The sequence below is a fragment of the Podarcis melisellensis genome, assembly GCF_964234715.1.
Source record: "Podarcis melisellensis genome assembly, chromosome: 1".
In the NCBI taxonomy this organism is placed as follows: Eukaryota; Metazoa; Chordata; class Lepidosauria; order Squamata; family Lacertidae; genus Podarcis; species Podarcis melisellensis.
Window position 1 is genome coordinate 87881421 of NC_138528.1, and position 20083 is coordinate 87901503.

The following is a 20083-nucleotide window of genomic DNA, read 5'->3' on the forward strand; positions in this document are numbered from 1 at the left end:
CATTTCTCTCTCTCTCTCTCTCTCTCTCTCTCTCTCTCTCTCTCTCTCTCTCTCTCTCTCTCTCTCCATCTCTTTCACACACACTCACCATGCCATACTATACTATACAATGCACCAAGGCCATTTCATATTATCCCTCAACAGTTCTATAACATGAGAATGGGCTACTGCTGGATGTATATAAGAGACACCAGTGCAGCTGTAACATACAGCTTTCGCAGGGAAAGGACTTTGTAAGGTTCTTAATTGCCAACCAACAAAAGCTACCTACTTTTAACTATGCACCTCCATTTACCAGTCTGGCAAAGAAACAAGGCAATTTCCAATGAGGGCAAAACATGTTGTTTCCATGGAACATTGCAATCTTCTGAAAACATCCCAAAGGAACTAGTAATACCGTTCATTATCACCTTTACCACTAGTGTATATGCATTACTATTCATAGTCCGCTTTGTGTTATAACAGCAAGCATAAACTGGCAGCATAAGGGAAAGCAGCACATCAGAAGGCTGCTTTAAATTTAAATAACTTCCCTTTCAATGAGACTAAGAGGGGGGAAATGGAGCAAAGTTAGAACTGACAAAGCCATGAGGAAATTACAGACAGTTGGGAAAGAAATGTTGGCAGTGCAACCAGCGGTGTAGCTAGCTGCTTGAGCACCCGGGGAGGTGCAAAAGCTCTGCACTCAGGGGCAGGGCCAGCCAGGGCAGAGCATGCTGCGCAGAACCTCCACAGAGTCTGTGACCTCCACGTTGCCGTTTTGGGCAGTGCAGAGCCTGCAGGTGCCCGAGCCACCGCGTCACTCCCCAGGAGGTCACCCTCCTCAGTGATGACAGCCAGTGCGGTCCACACGCACCACACACCCCTTCCTATGCCACCAAATGCAACCTACTCCATGATACATCCTCTAAAAGTGACTCTGAAATAGTTGTGAGTGTGAGAGTGTGTGTTTTAAGACAAGTGGAAGTGCATATTTGCTGGATAGGCTGAAAATGTTGAATTTTACTGATTCAAAAGCCCCAATTACTGATACAAAGTCTTGCCTGACGTTTTGCAGGCTTCACAAATAAAATTCTAGTGAACGTTTACACGACAAAATTACCCGAAGAGCCCAAAAGGAAGTAATAGGCTGCCATTTCTTCAAAGAAAACATTTCTTATTCTAATTAGTTCATGTCACATGTGAACATTCAGATTTTCTCCTCCTTCTGCTCTACATTGCTCACATGGGGAGGAGGCACCACTGCTATGACAATTTTTTTTCCATTCCATGCTACTTCACAGCCATTATTTAAAATAATAATAATTGAAATGCCCTTTTCAAGGCTGCATATTCTCCCATCTAAAAATGAAATATTCAAACATGGCAGTGGTGGCTTCTAAGCACTGGGGGGGGGGGGGGAGAGACCCAAGATCTATGCTAATACTCATGCAAATAGGGCATTTAATTTTTGCCCTTCTTACACATGGGGCTTATCCACATTTAACTTTCCTCCATGCTTTCCAGGCATGCCCTGAAAGCTCCATGTCTGAGCATCTTGTGTGGTGCTGAAGAGGTGAAAAGTAAAACTGATCAGTCAAAGAATGAACATTTTTGACAGCAGATGGCAGTAGCCCTACAAACTAAGTACATGTGTGTGTGTGCGCGCACACACCCACACCCACACCATTTCATTACTGTAGCCTTAGAAACTTCTTATGCAGCTGAACTGTCAAGGGGCCTTTAGCTTTGCACTCTCACTTACCATTCTTGGAAAGAATAACAGCCAAATAGTCATGAGAGGAAGCATTGATGTAGAAGAGGAGGCTTGGAGCATGTGTTGTCAGGAACGTAAAGGCAATGTTTTCTTTCGATGTCGAAGTATCTGCATATATGGCTGAGGATGTTGTACTTGCATTTTTGGTCACAGGATAAGGCTCCTGGAAAATGTAGGTAATGGAAGTGCCAGCTTCAAAAAGGGCAGAGACCTCTAAAAATACAAAGAAAAAGCAAGAGAACATAAGACAAGCCCTGCTGGATCAGACACAAGTTGGTCCAGCCTTCAGATTCCAACAGTAATCAACCAGATAGCTAAGGGGAGCCCATAAGAAGGATATGAAACAGATATTTAAAAGGAAAGCATCAGGAAAGAGTCTGACGCAGAATACTAGATTGGAAGTCACTGGAAATGTGGAGCATTCAGCCATAAATATCTGCTTGCTGTCTCAAGCCTGTTTGCATGTTTGTGCACACTGTACATTTTTGCTTATCTACAGTAAGACGAGAACACAATATAGGCAGAACTGTAAGAGCCAACTACAGGTCAGCTCTGGAGTCAGCCTATAGATGTGTCTTTATGGAAGCTTTCTTCATTTTATAGTTGGTATTTTTTTTTTAACGATTGAATTTTTTTATTAAAGATTTTCTTGATTTACAAAGGTATGTGCAATGTTTCCCTCGGATTTTCCCCCCATGTAACATTTTTTAAAAAAAACAAATTGGTTTATTTGTTGAGACATTAGGAAGAAAAGGGCGAAAGAGGTGGAGGGGGGAAGATGAGTGGCGGGGGTCAGGTGGCAATGTTTCCATTTTACTTAATATATGTGGAGTTTTGTGTCAGCGTTGCTTTTGCAGGTTCTCTGCTATTCACTTGTGTTCCTTTGGTGGTGAGAGAGTTTGGGGTTGGCCTAGGGTGTGGCTGTTCATTTGTGGTTGGCTGTGGTGGTCTTTGTTTTCATGTGTGAGTGGGGTGGGTGGGCGTTTTGGATCAGGTTAGTCATATTGATTTGTATGCTGCTGCTGGATTTTTGTCATCTGGTATTTAAATGTCAAACAAGATGCTTAAAATATGTCTCTCCCTAAAGAAGATACAGTATGACACCAGGCAACTGGGCCACAATGAAGCATTATAGTGAACATGCAGTGCATCTCCACTGATCTGCTGTTGCATCATGGTCTGCATAAATAGTCAGGGACCAGTCTGGAGTAAAGAATGGGGAGGATGGTGGAGGGCATGCATGGATGAGATAGAAGGAGGAGGAGGAGGAGGAGGAGGAGAAAGAGTCAAGTGGAGAAGTAGGTTTTTGAACTAGGACAAAATCCCAGATGGCCATGCTTCGCAGTAAAAGTTTATGGAAAGATTACCTCCAATCATCATTTTTCATATGGCTAAGAATGAGCAGCAAAATTCCAAATAGTTAAAGGGCAGCATGATATATTCACTACCAACAGTGAAAGCAGCAATGTAAGTTATCTTTGTATGCCTTTTACCATCTGAGTCCCTACCTATCCTGAGTCATGCATTTCAGATTCAAGATTAGCAATATCTAAGGAAAGTTAAGAAAATATGTATTTATGTGAGTAATTCCAATAAATGGTTCTTTGTTGACTTCTGATTACAGGCTTCTTTAAATTTCAGTGTACAAATCTATGAAACAAATTTCTGCTAACACAAACATGTTGTTTTCATTGTCCCTTCTTCAGGCACGTCCTGAGTATTTTATTTGATGCACTTCCAGCAATTTTAATCAGCCCAAGCTCCACTGACTTCATTGGGACGCTGCCAGTTTTACAGCAGGTAAGTTCTGTTCCCCTGCCTATTGGCCAGGCATTTGTAATGCAAGAGTAGCAACTAAAACGGAAATGTTCAAACGGATCCCGGCTGTGATTTTAAGATAGAATAAGATTACGGGGGATTATCAGGACATTCCCCAAAGAGCTTTTCATCTAAAATATGTGTTCTTTTCTCTCCTTTTGTATAGGAAACATCTGTTGAGAAATGGCTAAGAGGCCATTGTCTTCAGTCCCATGAAAACTATTCCATGTCTTTTCCTATCTCATTTTACTCACAATTGCCTGACTGCTGAATATTGATTTCCTAGGCTGCTCCCAAGGTGAATGATAAGATGAATCTCTGACTCACAGAGTTGTCCTATTTGAGCTTGGCAAATAATTAGAGCTTGATGGAATGTTCTGCCGAAGCTGCAACTTCAATGAAATATGGGATTTTGCACGTCCCAAATAATTCATGTGTGACCCAGGTCTGAAATTCTAGGCTGATTGCAACAGCCTGTGCAGCTTCTTCTAATCCACTTTGGGACTCTAGAATTTAATTATATACTGTTGTCCTGCAACCTACTATGTATCTGAGGAAGGAGGCAAGGGGCAAAACTTCCCTTTTAAATGTCATGGGGCAAGTGTATGCATTTATTTAGATCTAGACCCTCCATACATTCAGCACCACAGTGGCATTCCAAGGACTTCTTACAATCTCGTGGTAAAGTGCAATTCAATAAACTCAGACCAAAACCTCCACCCCACCCCAAACAAGCAACAATAGTCATATTACAACATTATAGTATAAGGTAGAGTGTCAGATGACTATCTCAGTATATGGGTACATAGAGATAGGAGCAAATGATCAACAAATAGCCATGGAGCAGCCATCTTTTTTCCCCAACACAGTGTTACTGGGAAGCATGCTATGCCATCAAAAAGTTCCCAGTACTATTTGTAAGAAACATTAGACTGCTCATTTCAGCAACATTCTTTTTATGCTAAAATAAAGGCAGTGGGGGAGGGATGGAATGACCACAAGGCCAATCAAACTGTAAGCATTATTCTGCCTCATATTTGTCACCCACCAGCTGAATGACTATCTTCCTATCCATTTTTTTGGGGGGGGGGTCCCCACCCCACTCTCTATGACCCCACAATGCCTAGAAATTCAGATTACCACATCAGCCCTGGTCTTGACCATTCTCAGATTACCTGTTGACATAGTATTGGAATAAAAATAACAGTTACATTCTGGAGCAGGAGATAATTAACACTCATCCTTTCCCCCCAATATTGGTTCTAAATTCCAAAGACGCCTTCTTAAAATGGATGCCTCTGCATTTCGAGCTTCTTGATTCCAAGTGAGTTCTATTTAACTATTCCAAAACTAAAAATTAAATGGGGAAAAACTTAATTATACAAAATTTGCCAAGAGGTTTTAATCAGTGGAAAGTGACATTAAAAATCAGCATTTCCCCACAGTGCAGTAATAGTTTCCATCCAATTTCTTTGTATAATGAATTCTGATCAACTTTCACTTCATGGGGGGAAATATAAGAACCTGCTACACAGCCATACCTTCTCTGCAGAATGGTCCTTCGTATGGAGAGCTGGTGCAGTCACACAGGTAGCCATTTAACTTCTCCACACATTTACCTCCATTTTGGCAAAGGTTACCATAACTGCTGCAATGCCCAGGGCATCCAGGTTTCACACCAGGGGTGACTTTGGCCCTCTCTTCAAGATCAAGTTTCTGCCCATTTAGGTGAAGAGAACGAATACACCCCACAAAGCCCTTCTGTCTGGAAGCAGTTGCTCCTAGTACAAAGGAGACATAAAACACACCATGCTTTTATTTCAAACACCAACCCTTTAGTAAAGCAAAGCCCTTATTAAATGTTTCCTAGAAAGGTGCTGTGAGAAGCCAGTTCAAAGACTGTAAAATATGATGTCCAGTGATGCCATATTGATGTGCATGAACACTCAGCCTTATGGAGGGTGAAGGACACATGCAATCTTGGCCTCATATATCTAATGGGCTTCCCTTTCAGCAGTCTGGTGACAGGGACAGCAGACTGGAGACTTGTTAAACCTAACGTGGACAATAGCTTTGGGGGCTGAATATATTTGTTCATGAAATCTTAGAACTGTTTCATACATTCCAAATTAAAAGCAAGTATTCTTGCAAGTCTCTACAGTGTCTGAAAAATGTGATCTGGGAAGCCTAAAATACCTGTAATAAGGATTTTATAGTACTCGTGTTATACCCAGAGCTAATTACAGTCTCCTTTGCATGCTAGATTTTGAGATATTGAAGTGACTTTCTTATGATCTCTGTTTCATTAAGTCGTAACACTGGGTGGTGACTGGCGGGGTGGGGGGTAGTCCAGCTCATGTTGCCATCATAAATCAATGTATGCTTTGCTATTTTAAAGCCCTTAGCTTAATCTTTACCATAGGTGATCCAAGGTAGCAGATGAGCAAAGACTTTAGTTGCAGAGCTCTGTATAGCCCTAATAGTCAAGGCAATGTTCATTTTGTAACCATAGATACATTTCTGCCCAGCACTGTAAATGCTTCTATTCCAAGAATTGTGAAAGGCTAGTCATTGGTCAAGTGATATCTGTGACTTATCCCATTTCCTGTTCTGATAAGAAGCTTAGACAATTGCGAAGAATGTTTGTCAGAAACAAATCATGGTAGCCAAGGTCATCCATCTAATCTATTTAGAACTATTTGAAAATTATGGATAGACATTGTATCCAACCACTCTGAAAACTCTAAACAGGGAAATGTGCTATTGCGTTGGAAGGACCATCCTGTCCTCAGAGATATATTTATGGAAGGGTAAACCAGGCACTTGCGCAGGGCAGAAAATGTGAGGAAACAGTGGTGAGTGCTACTGGGCATTTTGGGGATTAGGAACGTCCTTTTGGATGGTGTGATATGAGTTGGTTAGTTAGTTAGTTAGTTAGTTAGTTTTTTTTGCCGGTGTAGAAAAGGGAAGAAAGAATCTATAAACATCACTTAACTGTCCCTACCTACAAATAGCTGACTATTGAGCTGCAATCGGAAATGTCCTTCAGCTGGGGCCTCCAGAATCTTCTTTGGAAAGTCATCCACCCGAAGAGACGTTTCCTTGAGATTCCGTTCAGCATGTACATAATGCCACTGGTTGTCATTCAGGGCTGCAGGAGACTGGACGGTAACATCTACTGGACCATTTCCAACATCTACTGTGAAGGTAATCTCCTTAGGAGCTGGAAATAATAAGGTGAACTATGTGACTTTCTGCTGTATGAAATAATATGAATCATAGGACCATTAATTGATTTTGGTTGGCTGGTTGGTGATGGTGGTTGTTTGCAAATAAACAACCACATGATATGGTTCGCTTCCACTCTCCATTATAGAAGCCTTGCTTATAAATCAGATCACTGGTAAACTATTTGCATTTCATGAATTTTAATGTACTGTGTTGCTGCTCATCTCTCGGTGTTATTAATTGGTGCAGAGAGTCACTACTGTAGGAACAAATATTGGATGGAAGAATAACCATAAGGGCTATGAGAGGGATGAAGGGAGGGAGGGAGGGAGGGTGAAGCCTCACAAAGATTTGGAGGCCCAAAAGCTACTGCTTCCAGATTGTTCTAGGTTTGGGGGGGAAAGCCAACAAGATGAAAATCAGGTGATATCATGAATAAGCACAGCTATAGAATGGGAGCAGAAGGAATGTGAAGGTGGCTAGTCTTAATGGCCACTCAATTGTATCTTAATGCAATATAAAAAAAAATGAACTACAAATGAAAATTTCCGGGATCAGTTGGTTTTCAGGGGTTCAAATTATTTCCTGAAACTCATTGCACAGAGCCTACTCTTGCATTTTTCCCAGTGTCTAAAGTACTTACTTCCCTTCTCTAGAGCTAGTTTGGGGCATTTTGTTACCATCCACTTTTCTTTCCAGCATGGTCCTTCTTTCCTGAGTAATAAATGGAATGGATTGATAGCTTAGTAGCAGAGCACATGGTCTGAATGTAGAAAGCCCCAAGTTCAATCACTGACCTCTCTGGCTAAATGAACTCTGGAAACAGGAGTAGGAAATGCCATTCTCTGAGGTCCTAGAGATTCACCTCCAATCAAGGTAGACAATAATTGGCTAGATGGCATTATGACTCTGACTCAATGTATTCAGTATTTGATGGTGTCACTGTGGTATGCAGCTGTTCAAACTCAGTTCTGAGATATGATGTAAGCAATTCAGAACAAGGGCAGGAGACATTGGCCTCACTCTGAATTGACTTTTGCAAGAACAGCAACATAGCTATTTTGTCTTCCCTATGCAATGACATCATATAGTCAGTTCAGAGTGATGTTGTGCTTCCTATCTTCCCACAAAAAAAAAATTGAAAGGGAGGAAGTTTTTGCAGCAACAAAAGCAAGCATTTTAGATGCCCTAGATTTTTGCAATTGATTGTCATTTCATATTACTGTCAAACTAAATTTTATATTTTTAGAATTATTAATAGTGTGTTAATATATATTAGCTAGGGATGTGGAAAAAAAATTATTGAATATTTGCAATCTTTCAAACAGTGTGAAGGTCTAAGATCCATTCAAATTTGCTAAAACACTAACCACTTAAAATGTCACACTTAAATTTTCCTCTTTAAAATATACATCTTTAAAAATATACATCCTTTTAAAAATAAACTCAGTGGGTTCTCACCCTAAAAAAAAGTGAAATAAATTTAGGGATTTTTAAAAAAGAGGTATAATCAATACATGAATTATTCTGCTTATTAAATCACTGGTGGATGCTTGAACCTGCACAACCCAACTTTGTAAAAATTGAACAGAATGAAAGGAAGTTATAGAAACTTTGTATTCCAAGCCAAAGCAGAGAATCTTACAAGTTAGTTAAGAGAAGATGTGCTCCTCAAAAGATTTATTCCACAAAATAAATCTGGAACATATGGCTCATAGAAAAAACCTTAGCTACAGAAATAAAAGAAACTAAAAGAACTGAGAACGACAACAATGCTCTTCTCACATATCTCTTGATAAAACATAAACTTGCTTGAAGTGCCTCAGGATTTCTTTTGTATTCTTATTAAACTAGGTCTGCTCCCATTTGGGAACACTTGTTAGCACCACTCACATCTTTTCTGGGTTGTCTGCAGTGAGTCATCTGGTGTGTGAACCATGTCTGCAGGATCAGGGCCTGGGATGTATGTCTCATCAGCATCAGATTTGGGGGTACAATCAAATCCAGTGCTGAGTGAATAGGGGTTGAACAGGCAGCGTGGCAGCAGAAGTCAGCTGTAACCCTGTCCAAAAATGAATAGGCACAGCAGGCTCAGAAAGCAAATCTGAGCCAAGCCTGCTACCCCCTCCCAGAAACAATAACCTCCCTCTGACATACTTCCTTTATGGGAGAGCCTGGAGTGAGTTCGGTCAGGGAACCCAAATTAGTCTCAGCATGGCCTCATTATCAGTTATTGGGATAAGACTGAGCCATGAGTCCTGGCATGGCTACCTCTGTTAAAGCAGCGTCTCTGCAGTAATTGGCTCCTCTGTTCATATAAATGGGAGAGGGCTTCCATCAACTTGCCCTCCTTCTGCAGCGCCACACACCATATCCCACCTAATTTCCAAGAGTCTCCCTAGCAGCAGATGGGGAGATGGACAGAAAAGAGATTGAAGAAGGAAGAGGGAGGCAGGTAAACTCCAGACCATTAATGAGAACAGCTAGGATTTAAGCCATGGATTTTAATAAGCAGAGGCATGTCTAACTCTGAATTGGTTCAGGGTGTATACTTGAACCCTCAGCAGCTGATCTGGGGACTACACACCAAATATGGCTATTCAGCTGCAATATTTATTAGCTCAAAGAAGCTGACAATCTATCTTCTAATGAAATCACTGGTTCCATATTTGCCCACATTTTACACCAGCTGATTCGTTATTCTTTCATCAAAGTGCATGCTAAACTATAATATTGATGGATTGCATTATTTTGACATCGTTTTATGTCAAAGCCTTGCATTTTTTGTAAAAAAAAAAAATGGCCCTTGAGAATGAAATATAGCACACTGAAGTATCAACCAAATAGGACTTTGATGTGCAATTAACACTAAAGCATACCTCATTACCTAGTGATAATGCACCTCGGCATTTACCATGGGTTTAATGAATCAAAAGGCCTTGGGGGCCTTATTTTATTAAATTTTATGTTGAAGTTATTATAACCATATTATGGAATGATGGCACTTCATTCCACGTTTGTTCAGCCTGATGGAATTTGGAACAGAATGGCCTTATTGCACTCCAAAGTCACAACACTGTTCTCCCCACATCCATTTCCATTAATAGGCTAAACCAGCAGAATAAAAGATAAGGTAAAACAACCAATAAGGTATTTTTCTCTTTTTAACGCGCTGGGCAGTAATTGCAAGTCAGTCCCTGAGTGAGACTGTGTGATTGACAAGTGACAAAAAGAACCATTATGTGTGTTTTGGATCCCTCTCACTTCATGTTCATTTGCATGCCAACTACTTTCCAAAGGCATCTTGCATAAGTACTGTTTGTCATTGGCCAAAACCATCTAATACCAAGAGAGGCAAGCAACTGATAACTGAGCTGAAGAATTTTTTCTTCCCTTGACTATGGAAAATTGAAGCATTGCATACACACATACAGAGAGAGTGAAAGAGCACCTACACACTTTTAAAATGACTACATAAGTTTCTGAGAAGCCCCCTCCTGCTACTGCTATGACTGATGCCTTGATCATGTATGTGCTCACCAACCAAACAGCCAATACATCATATATGACATACTTTCCTCCCAAAATTTGACTAATAATGCCATGACAACATCAAATTCATTTGCTTGACCAGTGGCCCGTCTGGTCCAAATGCCCCCCAGTTGTTGTGTGCAGAGAGGCAGTTATGGGTAACTGTGTCCAAAAGGAGGCCTTGTTCAAGTGATTGTCCCATAGTCCACCATGAAACATGTTCATATGTGACCAGTTTTTACTTATTCCCTAGTGATGCTTTAGTGCACATGAATAAGATTATGCATACTCATACTAGTGTGTGTTCATTCTGCTTCTTTGTATAATGGTGAAATTATAAGCAAATGTAACAAACAAACAAAATCCATTTTGTAACACAGAGAACTTTACATGCAGCTGCTTGCCCCCTGCTCCCATTAATGAGATTTTTAACTGGCTGCAATTATTATACTTTTTACTTCATTTTGCATTGCTATTTTGTTGTATTTTACTATCATTTTATTGCTTTTTCTTTACCATTGTGAGCTACCTTGAGACCATTTGCTGGAAAGAAGGGGTATATATGCAACAATGAAATAACAAATAAATAATATTTGACAGCCAGCCAGAAGAATGATCAATTCTCAAGGTGCTCCCAGCTGTAAAACTGAAATCATTCTCAATTCTTGCTTATCCCACCCAGTCCTTAGAACATTTCTCCTAGAGTCCGGACCTCTGCAGTTTTGAAAACCTAATTTCAATCTCTAAAATACCACCGCCACCATATTTGTTGTTGTTGTTAAGCACGCCTTACTGTATTTCCTACATTTTTTTTTAAAAAAAGAATGCAATGTATTCAATTGAAAATTAAAATATAATTCAATATATAAAAGTATGTAAACCCGCAATATACGACATCAGTTCCCAAGCCAAGAAAATAACTCACTAGAAATATTAAACAAATGGGCAATTGCACACACCCATTCTCTGATGGTTAGTATGAACATTGTACCATGATATCAGAGTACACACTCACAGCTTATTTCAACTCGGATAAAGTCTTTCATCCCCAGATTTTCCAAGAAGACCCCGGACACAGCTGTCGTCTTGAAGAAGAAGGAAATGTCTGCACTGAATTCTGCGTGGAAGGTGGGGAACAGAAGGTAGGATGCCTCAGTACTGAAAGAGGCTGCATTCCAGAACTGTCCTGCAAATAGCAACAACCTTCTCTATAGTTAACCGTAAGCAGATAGTGGACAAAAATGCAACAACAACAACAACCCAAAGGAGCATCCTTTTAGCTCATTATAAAAAGACATAGCCTACAGAAATGAAGCCAGCTGTACTAAAGGAAAGAAAAGACAAAATACACAGAAAAATGAAAAGCTATGGATGATACCCAGCCATTGTGCTAGCAGGAGCCTGTTCTTAGTGGAGCACAACAGCTGAAGGCATTGGGTCTCTTTCATTTTGCTGAAGATGCTACATGACTACTGTTATCATTATGCACAGTGACAGGTAAAACTTGGCACGCAATCACCTGCCACAATGTCAGCTCTCCGAGTTCTTGTCTTAATGTTATGTTGGATGTCATCCAACGGATGCACAAGTAATATACTGTATATGCCGCACACGAACTTATACACAAACCCCAACTTTTTTTTTAAAAAAAAGTACTAACAACAAGTTTCTTTTAAAATGGTCCAACACGTGCCTTTAAACAAGCCGGACAGTGATATTATTTTTAAGAGTCTGGTTTTTTAAAGTGGAATTTATATTCAAAGGAATCACACATAGGTCTTGTGCAGCCAGGAAAGGGATACTGAAAAGGGCTCGTACTCACTGTCTCCATAGCAACGCAAAGGGCCAATTCTCCACACAGCTTCAGAATTAGGTCTATTTGTGTCGGTGACAACAATCTGGTTCACAGGCAAGTGTTCTTTGAAGGAAAGGAAGCCAGTATCATTGGTCCTGGATATATATATGTATATATAAAAAGGCATATGAATAGAAGCTGAAATAGTTGTTTAATTATTACTTTGATTTCTAAAAGCATGTCCAGTGGATTTGAAGTCTATGTAGATAAAATGCATGTAATAGCTAATTAACACATGGATAAGCAGTTAAAATGTCTGACATCTGACATCTACTCACTACTCCCTCCACCTCCATTTTTATTTTTGCAAACAGTCTGATTAACCAGAGTAGAAATTGGATATGGGAATTCTGTATAAATGCCCATTTTTGGTTCCCTGGAGATGTTTCAGGATCCCAAGCAAAACCACTGTAGATGACTCTAGCCTGTGTAAATGTCAGGGTAGAAGTACTCTTTAGCGGCTTGCTCCTATTAGCCATGGTGTCTCTGCAACAGCATAGAGGAATAGAAATCATAAAGCAAATGCAGTGCCAGCTCTCATGGTATTCCACCATGATGTAATAAGCAACACACAACCTGAAACAATCATTGGCAGGGTTAGAATTCCAAACTGGTAGCTGAATCTGCAGTAACCAATTTGCAGCATGCAATATAATAAGGGGTCAATACATAAGGCTTTTCCTTAGCACAAAAGAGAACCAAGCAGCTCTTCCCCATTTGCCTGGAACAAGGTGCTATTTCAGCAATGATGGCACAAGTAATTGATGCTACAGGCAGCAATCATTTAATGCATGTCCAATTGATGCACAGTCATGCACACACTCATTGCTGTCAGCCTGGAAGTGGCCCTAAAATGGGGCAGAATGGGGTGAAACGGGACAAGGCTTATGTGCACTCAGGGATCAGGAATGGAACCTTCATGCAGAATGGTTGTCGCTTGTACTTCAGTGGTGTTACACAATTGCTCTGTAACTCCACACCTTGAACTGTTGAAACCAATTTAATGTAATGTTCAAACACCTGCACCACCTGAAACTCATAAATGGTTTTCAAACATTGCTAAAGAGGATCCATTTCAATCAAAATTATGTGTGATGCCTTTCAGTGATGATTCTGTGTGATAACATATCCACATATAGTAAATGGCAACCTTTGTTGTAGGGTAGATGGCCAACTCATGTCCCACAATTCTGGCCTTTGAATTGTGCTTCCCCATGCTGTATGGTAGAACTGGTGCTCAGAATTACTTGGTTCCAGCATCCAGCTAAATATTTGTATGCTGGAAAGCATCAGTGAACCTGTGTTGTGCACTCCAGATCGGGAGAAGGAAAATGCACACCCTTCTGTTGTTGTTTTTTGAATGACACAACATAAAATAAAGCTTCAACAAATGAATTACTAAATATTTGACCACAACTCAGAAGGAGGGAGAGTGGAGCTTCTGTTTGAGTTTGCTACATTTGGGGGGAACAAACTGGGGTTATCTACATTTTTAAAAAATGGTGGAGAAGAAAACTTTCAAGAATTATATTTTTTAAAACAACAAAACATCCAAAATGCCATCACCATCATGGCCTATGATATGAGTGGCAGGATACACACACACACACACACACACACACACACACACACACACTCCATAGCAATGAACACTCAATCTGGTATATGTATCACACTTTACCAAGTATGCGGAACACATATACCTGAAACAGAGGTGCAACCTTGAGTTAACATGTGAAGAGCATGGTGAGGAAATGAGAAACAAACAGGAATTTATTATGCAATAAAGTATTTATGTGAAAAGGCCCTTAGAGGACATTATACTCCTTAATGCTATCCCGTATAATTTGATGTTAGGAAGTCTCTCATCTGACATTTAGATAAGATCTACAAAGTTTTAAACTGCACATGAAACTCTATTGAGGGTTCAACACCCATTCAACTATTTTAAGCACATGGGAAGTCAGAAGAAAACAAAGTAGGTTGTTACAGTGCACATGAAATTTGTGTATTAATTAATCAGATGGAAGTCCCCAGTGCTAGGTTTAGGACAGACTAAGGAGCGGTGGAGGGAAAAGAGCCAAAATGATAGCAATGCAAGCAGATAGTTTTAGAAAGCAGAAGCCTTTCTACTATATTCTGTGATATTTGCATGTGTATCAAAGACTTTATAACTCAAGGCAGCATACCTGCTGTTCCATTCTCCTGTCCCTTACTGGTCATAGACCTGCTTTGTTTCAGCAAGGTTAAAGTATCATGTGGACAAGAATCGACCAAATATGGATTACTAGAGGTCTGGCACCTAAGGTCAGAAAAGTGGAAATCTGCCCAAAGACCTGCTCCGACCATAACGCCTTGAAAATGGATTTGACATTGTTACCAACCGGTTCCTTTCGATGGAAGATGAATGACAACTTATTCAGAGATCAGGAGATTACTAAAAAGGCCCAAAAAGTTTTGAAGGACTATTTTGAAATAAATTTGAACACAACGGTGGAAAAAAGAACAATTTGGGACGCAAGTAAAGCCGTGATGAGAGGGTTCTTAATACAACAGAATGTTATTAAGAAAAGGAAACAAAATGAAAAGAAAGACAAGATCTTGGAGAAAATAAAAGAATTAGAGAAGAAGCTAAGAGTAAATCCGAAGTCAAAGCTGATTCTGAGAGAAATTAAACTTCACCAGGCACAATATTCTAAACTGATAAATCAGGAAATAGAATGAAGATTAAATCAATGAAACAAAAAACGTTTGAATCGGCAAATAAATGTGGGAAACTGCTGGCTTGGCAGTTGAAGAAGAGACAAAAGTTGAATACAGTAACAAATTTAGAAATTGAAGGAAGAAATATTCAGAACCCTGTGGAAATCAGGAAATCTTTCCAGAAATATTTTAAGAAATTATATACTCAAGGGCCGCAAAATGAGGCTGAGATTGAACAATTTTTGAAGAAAAACAGTCTTAAAAAACTCACACAAGAAAATAGATCACTCCTGAACAGTCAAATAACACGACAGGAAATTGAACTTGCCATTCAGAACATGAAGCTGGGCAAATCTCCAGGACCAGATGGACTGACCTCCAAGTATTATAAGACAATGAGTGACTATTTGATCCAACCTTTGATGGAGGTCAGCAATGAAATTCTGGAGGGAAAGAAGGCGCCGGAATCGTGGAAGGAAGCTTTTATCACGTTGATACCAAAATCAGAAACTGAAAAAACACAACTTAAGAACTACCGCCCCATCTCCCTTCTAAATGTGGATTACAAAATATTTGCTGATGTTTTAGCATGCAGACTTAAAAGAGTTTTAAATGAAGTAATCCATAAAGACCAGGCCGGCTTTCTCCCGGGTAGACACATGTTTGCAAACACAAGGAACATTATTGACATTTTGGAACTTTTGCAAACAGATATAAACACTAAAGCAGTGCTGATTTTTATAGACGCGGAGAAGGCCTTTGACAACATCTCTTGGAAATTCATGAAGGGAAATTTAAAAGAAATGGGAGCGGGGCGGGGTTTTGAAAATGGGATTGATGCAATATATTCAGAACAAAAAGCTAAATTGATAGTTAACAATGTGGTAACGGAAGAATTTAAAATCGAAAAAGGAACACGACAAGGCTGCCCGATTTCCCCTCTGTTATTTATTTCAGTCTTGGAGGTGCTCTTGAACTTGATCAGAGGTGACCGGTTGGTGCAGGGGATTCAGTTCGGAGCGAAACAATATAAACTTAAAGCTTTTGCAGATGACTTAGTTTTGACACTGCAGGAGCCAGAATCTACTACGAAAAGAGTATTACAACTGATACATGATTTTGGTCAGGTGGCGGGATTTAAGCTAAATAAACAAAAAACGAAGGTGTTAGGGAAAAATATGACAGATACAGAGTCAGAACGGTTTCAGAGAGAAACAGAATTATCATTGGTGAAAAAGGTAAAGTACCTAGGGGTCAACATAACAGCCAAAAATCTGAGTCTATTTAAGGATAATTATGAAAAATGCTGGTCTGAAATTAAGAGAGACTTGGATAGCTGGGCAAAACTGAAGCTTTCTTTGTTAGGCCGAATTGCTGCTATTAAGATGAATGTATTGCCAAAGATGTTGTTTTTGTTCCAAACATTGCAAATTGTGGACAAAACGGAGTGTTTCCGGAGGTGGCAGAGAGATATTTCCAAATTTGTCTGGCAGGGCAAAAAGCCCAGAATCAAGTTTAAGATATTAACAGATGCGAAGGAAAGAGGGGGCTTTGCCCTGCCAGACTTAAGGTTGTACTATGAAGCCGCAGCTTTCTGCTGGCTAAAAGATTGGCTACTTCTCGAAGACACTGATGTGTTAGACCTGGAAGGTTATAACAATGCTTTTGGTTGGCATGCATACTTGTGGTATGATAAGGTTAAGATCAATAAGGCCTTTAAGAACCATATTGTCAGAAAAGCAGTGTTTAATGTCTGGACAAAATATAAAGACTTACTGGAAAATAAAACTCCAAGGTGGCTCTCACCTTTGGAAGCTAAGGCCTGGAAAAGACCCAATATGGAAGCCTACTGGCCAAAATATTGGGAACTGTTAGAAAAAGACGGAGATAATTGGAAATTGCAGAGTATGGAGAAAATGAAGGATAAAGTGCGAGACTGGTTACACTACGCTCAGATTAAAGAAATTTTTAAAAGTGACAAGAAGCTAGGGTTCCAGGTGGAGAAATCGAAGTTGGAAACAGAATTGTTAGAACCTAAGACTAAGGTACTTTCAAGAATGTATAACTTGCTGTTGAAATGGAATACACAAGACGAAATGGTTAAGTCGGCTATGATAAAATGGGCACAGGACATTGGGCATAACATTATGTTTGAGGACTGGGAAAGGTTGTGGACCACTGGGTTGAACTTTACTGCATGTAATGCTTTGAAAGAAAATGTAATGAAAATGATATACAGATGGTACATGACCCCAGTTAAACTTGCCAAAATATACCATTTGTCTGATAACAAATGTTGGAAATGTAAAGAAAATGAAGGAACATTCTTCCACCTCTGGTGGACTTGCCCTAAAGTGAAGGCCTTCTGGGAAATGATATATAATGAGTTGAAAAAGGTATTTAAGTATACCTTCACCAAGAAACCAGAGGCCTTTCTTCTGGGCATTGTCGACCAGAAGGTGTTAAAGAAAGATAGAACATTTTTCATGTATGCAACAACAGCAGCAAGGATACTACTCGCTAAGAACTGGAAAACTCAAGATCTGCCCACACTGGAAGAATGGCAGATGCAACTGATGGACTATATGCAATTGGCGGAGATGACTGGCAGAATCCGAGACCTGGGAGAAGAAAGGATTGAAGAAGATTGGAAGAAATTCAAGATTTATCTACAAAAACACTGTGATTTAGTGGAATGTTAAGAAGGATGCTTGGTTATAAATAATTGGCCATCACTAAAATAGATCAGAATTTGATGATAAGAGAGATTAAGAGAAACAAAATTTATAGGAGAATTTTTTTTTATTTTATTTAAATAAGTGGTTATAAATTTGGAAATAAGATGATAATTTGCTTGACAAAAATTTATTAATGATGCAAGTGGGAGCGGGAGACGTGAGGAAGTCTAAGGATGGTATGAAATTTTGTAAAAACAAAGCAACACTGTTTATTATTATTGTATTTCTTTTCTAAAAACTCCAATAAATATCTATTAAAAAAAATAAAATAAAGTATCATGTGCTTTCAGACAGCACCTTGTCCATGCACACCCAGAACTATGCACAACATCCAATGGTAAGGAAATTAACTAGTCTATCTGGACTGAACTCATTACATGTTTCAAATGTGACCTACTATTTCAGATTTGCATTAAGCAGCTGAATAAGCATCAACAAAGTTATTAAATGACAAGTAAGAAGTTGGACAGCATCCTTACAGAACTATTTTTTTCCCTTCTATGTTGATATTCAGAAAAGCTCATTCTCTGCATTCCAAGTTCCTGCAGTATTATAAACTGGTCATGTCTCTAGATATGATATTCACAGTCTCTCCCCTCCTGCCCAACAGATGGTAGGGTAGTGGTGTCATTAAATATAATTTCATCCCTTATGGTACCCCTATTGGTATATCTTCTCCTTTTGCATTAATGAAACCTCTAGTGGGTAGCTAGGCTCAGTGGCATAGATATTTAATGAAATTTGTGATAGATACAGTACACTTGGAAAATATGTACTATCAGCAGATGTCTGCAGCTATGTAAATGGGAAACAAGCCAATAAAACAAATCCTGAAAGTTTGAGGCTAGCACACTATAGATGATTAAAAATGCAATGGAAGATAGCTTAATGAGATTCTTCCATGCACCCTGTAGCCATGCAAGCTTCTGAAAGTTCAACAAGCATTATAGTAAACAGGATGCTATAGTTAATAATGTAATAACTGTGGTGTTAGAAGGTTAATAACATTAAGGTAAGGCTTATCTAGAAAGCTCAATAATCCCAAATGGTGGCTAGTATGTTATCCTCCATATGTTGGTTGACTTAAACTCCCATCAGCCCTGGCCAGCACAGATTATCAGAGTTGGAGTTCAGTCACATTGGTGATTCACAGGTTGCCCATTCCTATTCTAGCCCAAGACCCTCTTGTATCTGACAGAAGGGAACACAAAAACACTAAAAGGTCCATCAGTGCAGGTTGGTATAACAATACAATTGCTGCTTATTTACTTTGTTACCCACCTAGTGTCCTGATCAGAAACAGCCCTACCAGTAGTGGAATGCATTCTAATAAAATAATAGTAATTCTGAACATCAATTATATCATACTAGGGAAGCACAATTCAAAGGACATATGATTGTGACAAAAGCAGGACATGAGCCTGGGCTCACACTTGACTTCCAGAGTGACAAAGGGTGCTTTGCAAACATGTGGCCAAACAAGATATGTTAGTAACTGAGTGATTGCTTTATGCAATTAAATTCCAGATGCTGGAGCTCCTGAAGTAGCTGAGTGGGAAAGCATCTGCCTTGCATGCAGAAGGTCCCATGTTCCATCCAGATCCCTCCAGATAGGACTAGAAGTGAGCCTGTCTGAAACTCTAGAGGGAAATTGTCATTGTAGACAATGCTGAGTTAGATGAACCAATGGATGGTCAGAATCAGGGCTTGGCCATACTTCCATTTGTCCCACTACTCTTCCCCGGGAAAACTCAATTTTTACCACTGAATCGGAGCAAACCTCAATCAGCTTTTTTTCTGGATTGGAGTCTGCTCCGATTTAGCGCTACATGGTGGGTTTTCTGGGGGGAAGTGGCAGGGGGGGAAACAGCTCAGGCCCATGCCTAGAAAGGATGGAGCAAGTGGAAAATCACTCAGTCCCATGCTTTCTATGCACAGAACAAGCACCCATTTGGACGATCCCTCCACTTCCTGCATACATCTCTTCCTAGATCAGAACCATGTTATGGGGAGGGAGCTTTAACATTTTCCCTCCACTACATTTCTGATCTGGATCTCTCTCCCATGTGCACCTATTGCTGCTTATCTACACAGGAGAGAAGCTTGTATTGGTGCCAACAGTGGGTATGCTTTGAGAGTCTGCTGTCTTGCAAGGCTGGCTTCAAATGTGTATGCATGCCTCAAATCCTCTGAGACACCACAGGGATTCCTGTGATGCACTTTCCATCTAGGAGAACTCTTGTTGATTTCTGTCTCAAGCAATGTTAAAGAAAGGGAAAAGGTGAACCAGTCTTGTTCACTGCTCATCTTTGGATATCCATTTATGCCTACTCTCTGTTTCCTGTTTCTAAACCAGTCACTGATCCATAAGAGGACCTCTCCTCTTAATCCATGTATGCTAAGTTTACTCAGGAGCCCTTGGTGAGGTACATTGTCAAAAGCTTTTTGAAAGTT

The 20083-nt window shown here is 39.8% G+C and overlaps 1 protein-coding gene across 2 annotated transcripts in view; it reads right to left on the reverse strand.

The window, feature by feature from the left end:
- Positions 1 to 20083, reverse strand: part of CNTNAP5 (contactin associated protein family member 5) — a 302323-nt gene that overhangs the window by 33330 nt on the left and 248910 nt on the right. For both annotated transcript variants that reach the window (XM_081885529.1, XM_081885528.1), the window contains 5 exons: positions 12156 to 12283; positions 11349 to 11519; positions 6579 to 6797; positions 5116 to 5355; positions 1745 to 1969 (listed from right to left, as the gene is read on the reverse strand). In XM_081885529.1, coding sequence (XP_081741655.1) covers positions 1745 to 1969; positions 5116 to 5355; positions 6579 to 6797; positions 11349 to 11519; positions 12156 to 12283 — 983 coding nt within the window. The remainder of the gene's footprint in view (positions 1 to 1744; positions 1970 to 5115; positions 5356 to 6578; positions 6798 to 11348; positions 11520 to 12155; positions 12284 to 20083) is intronic.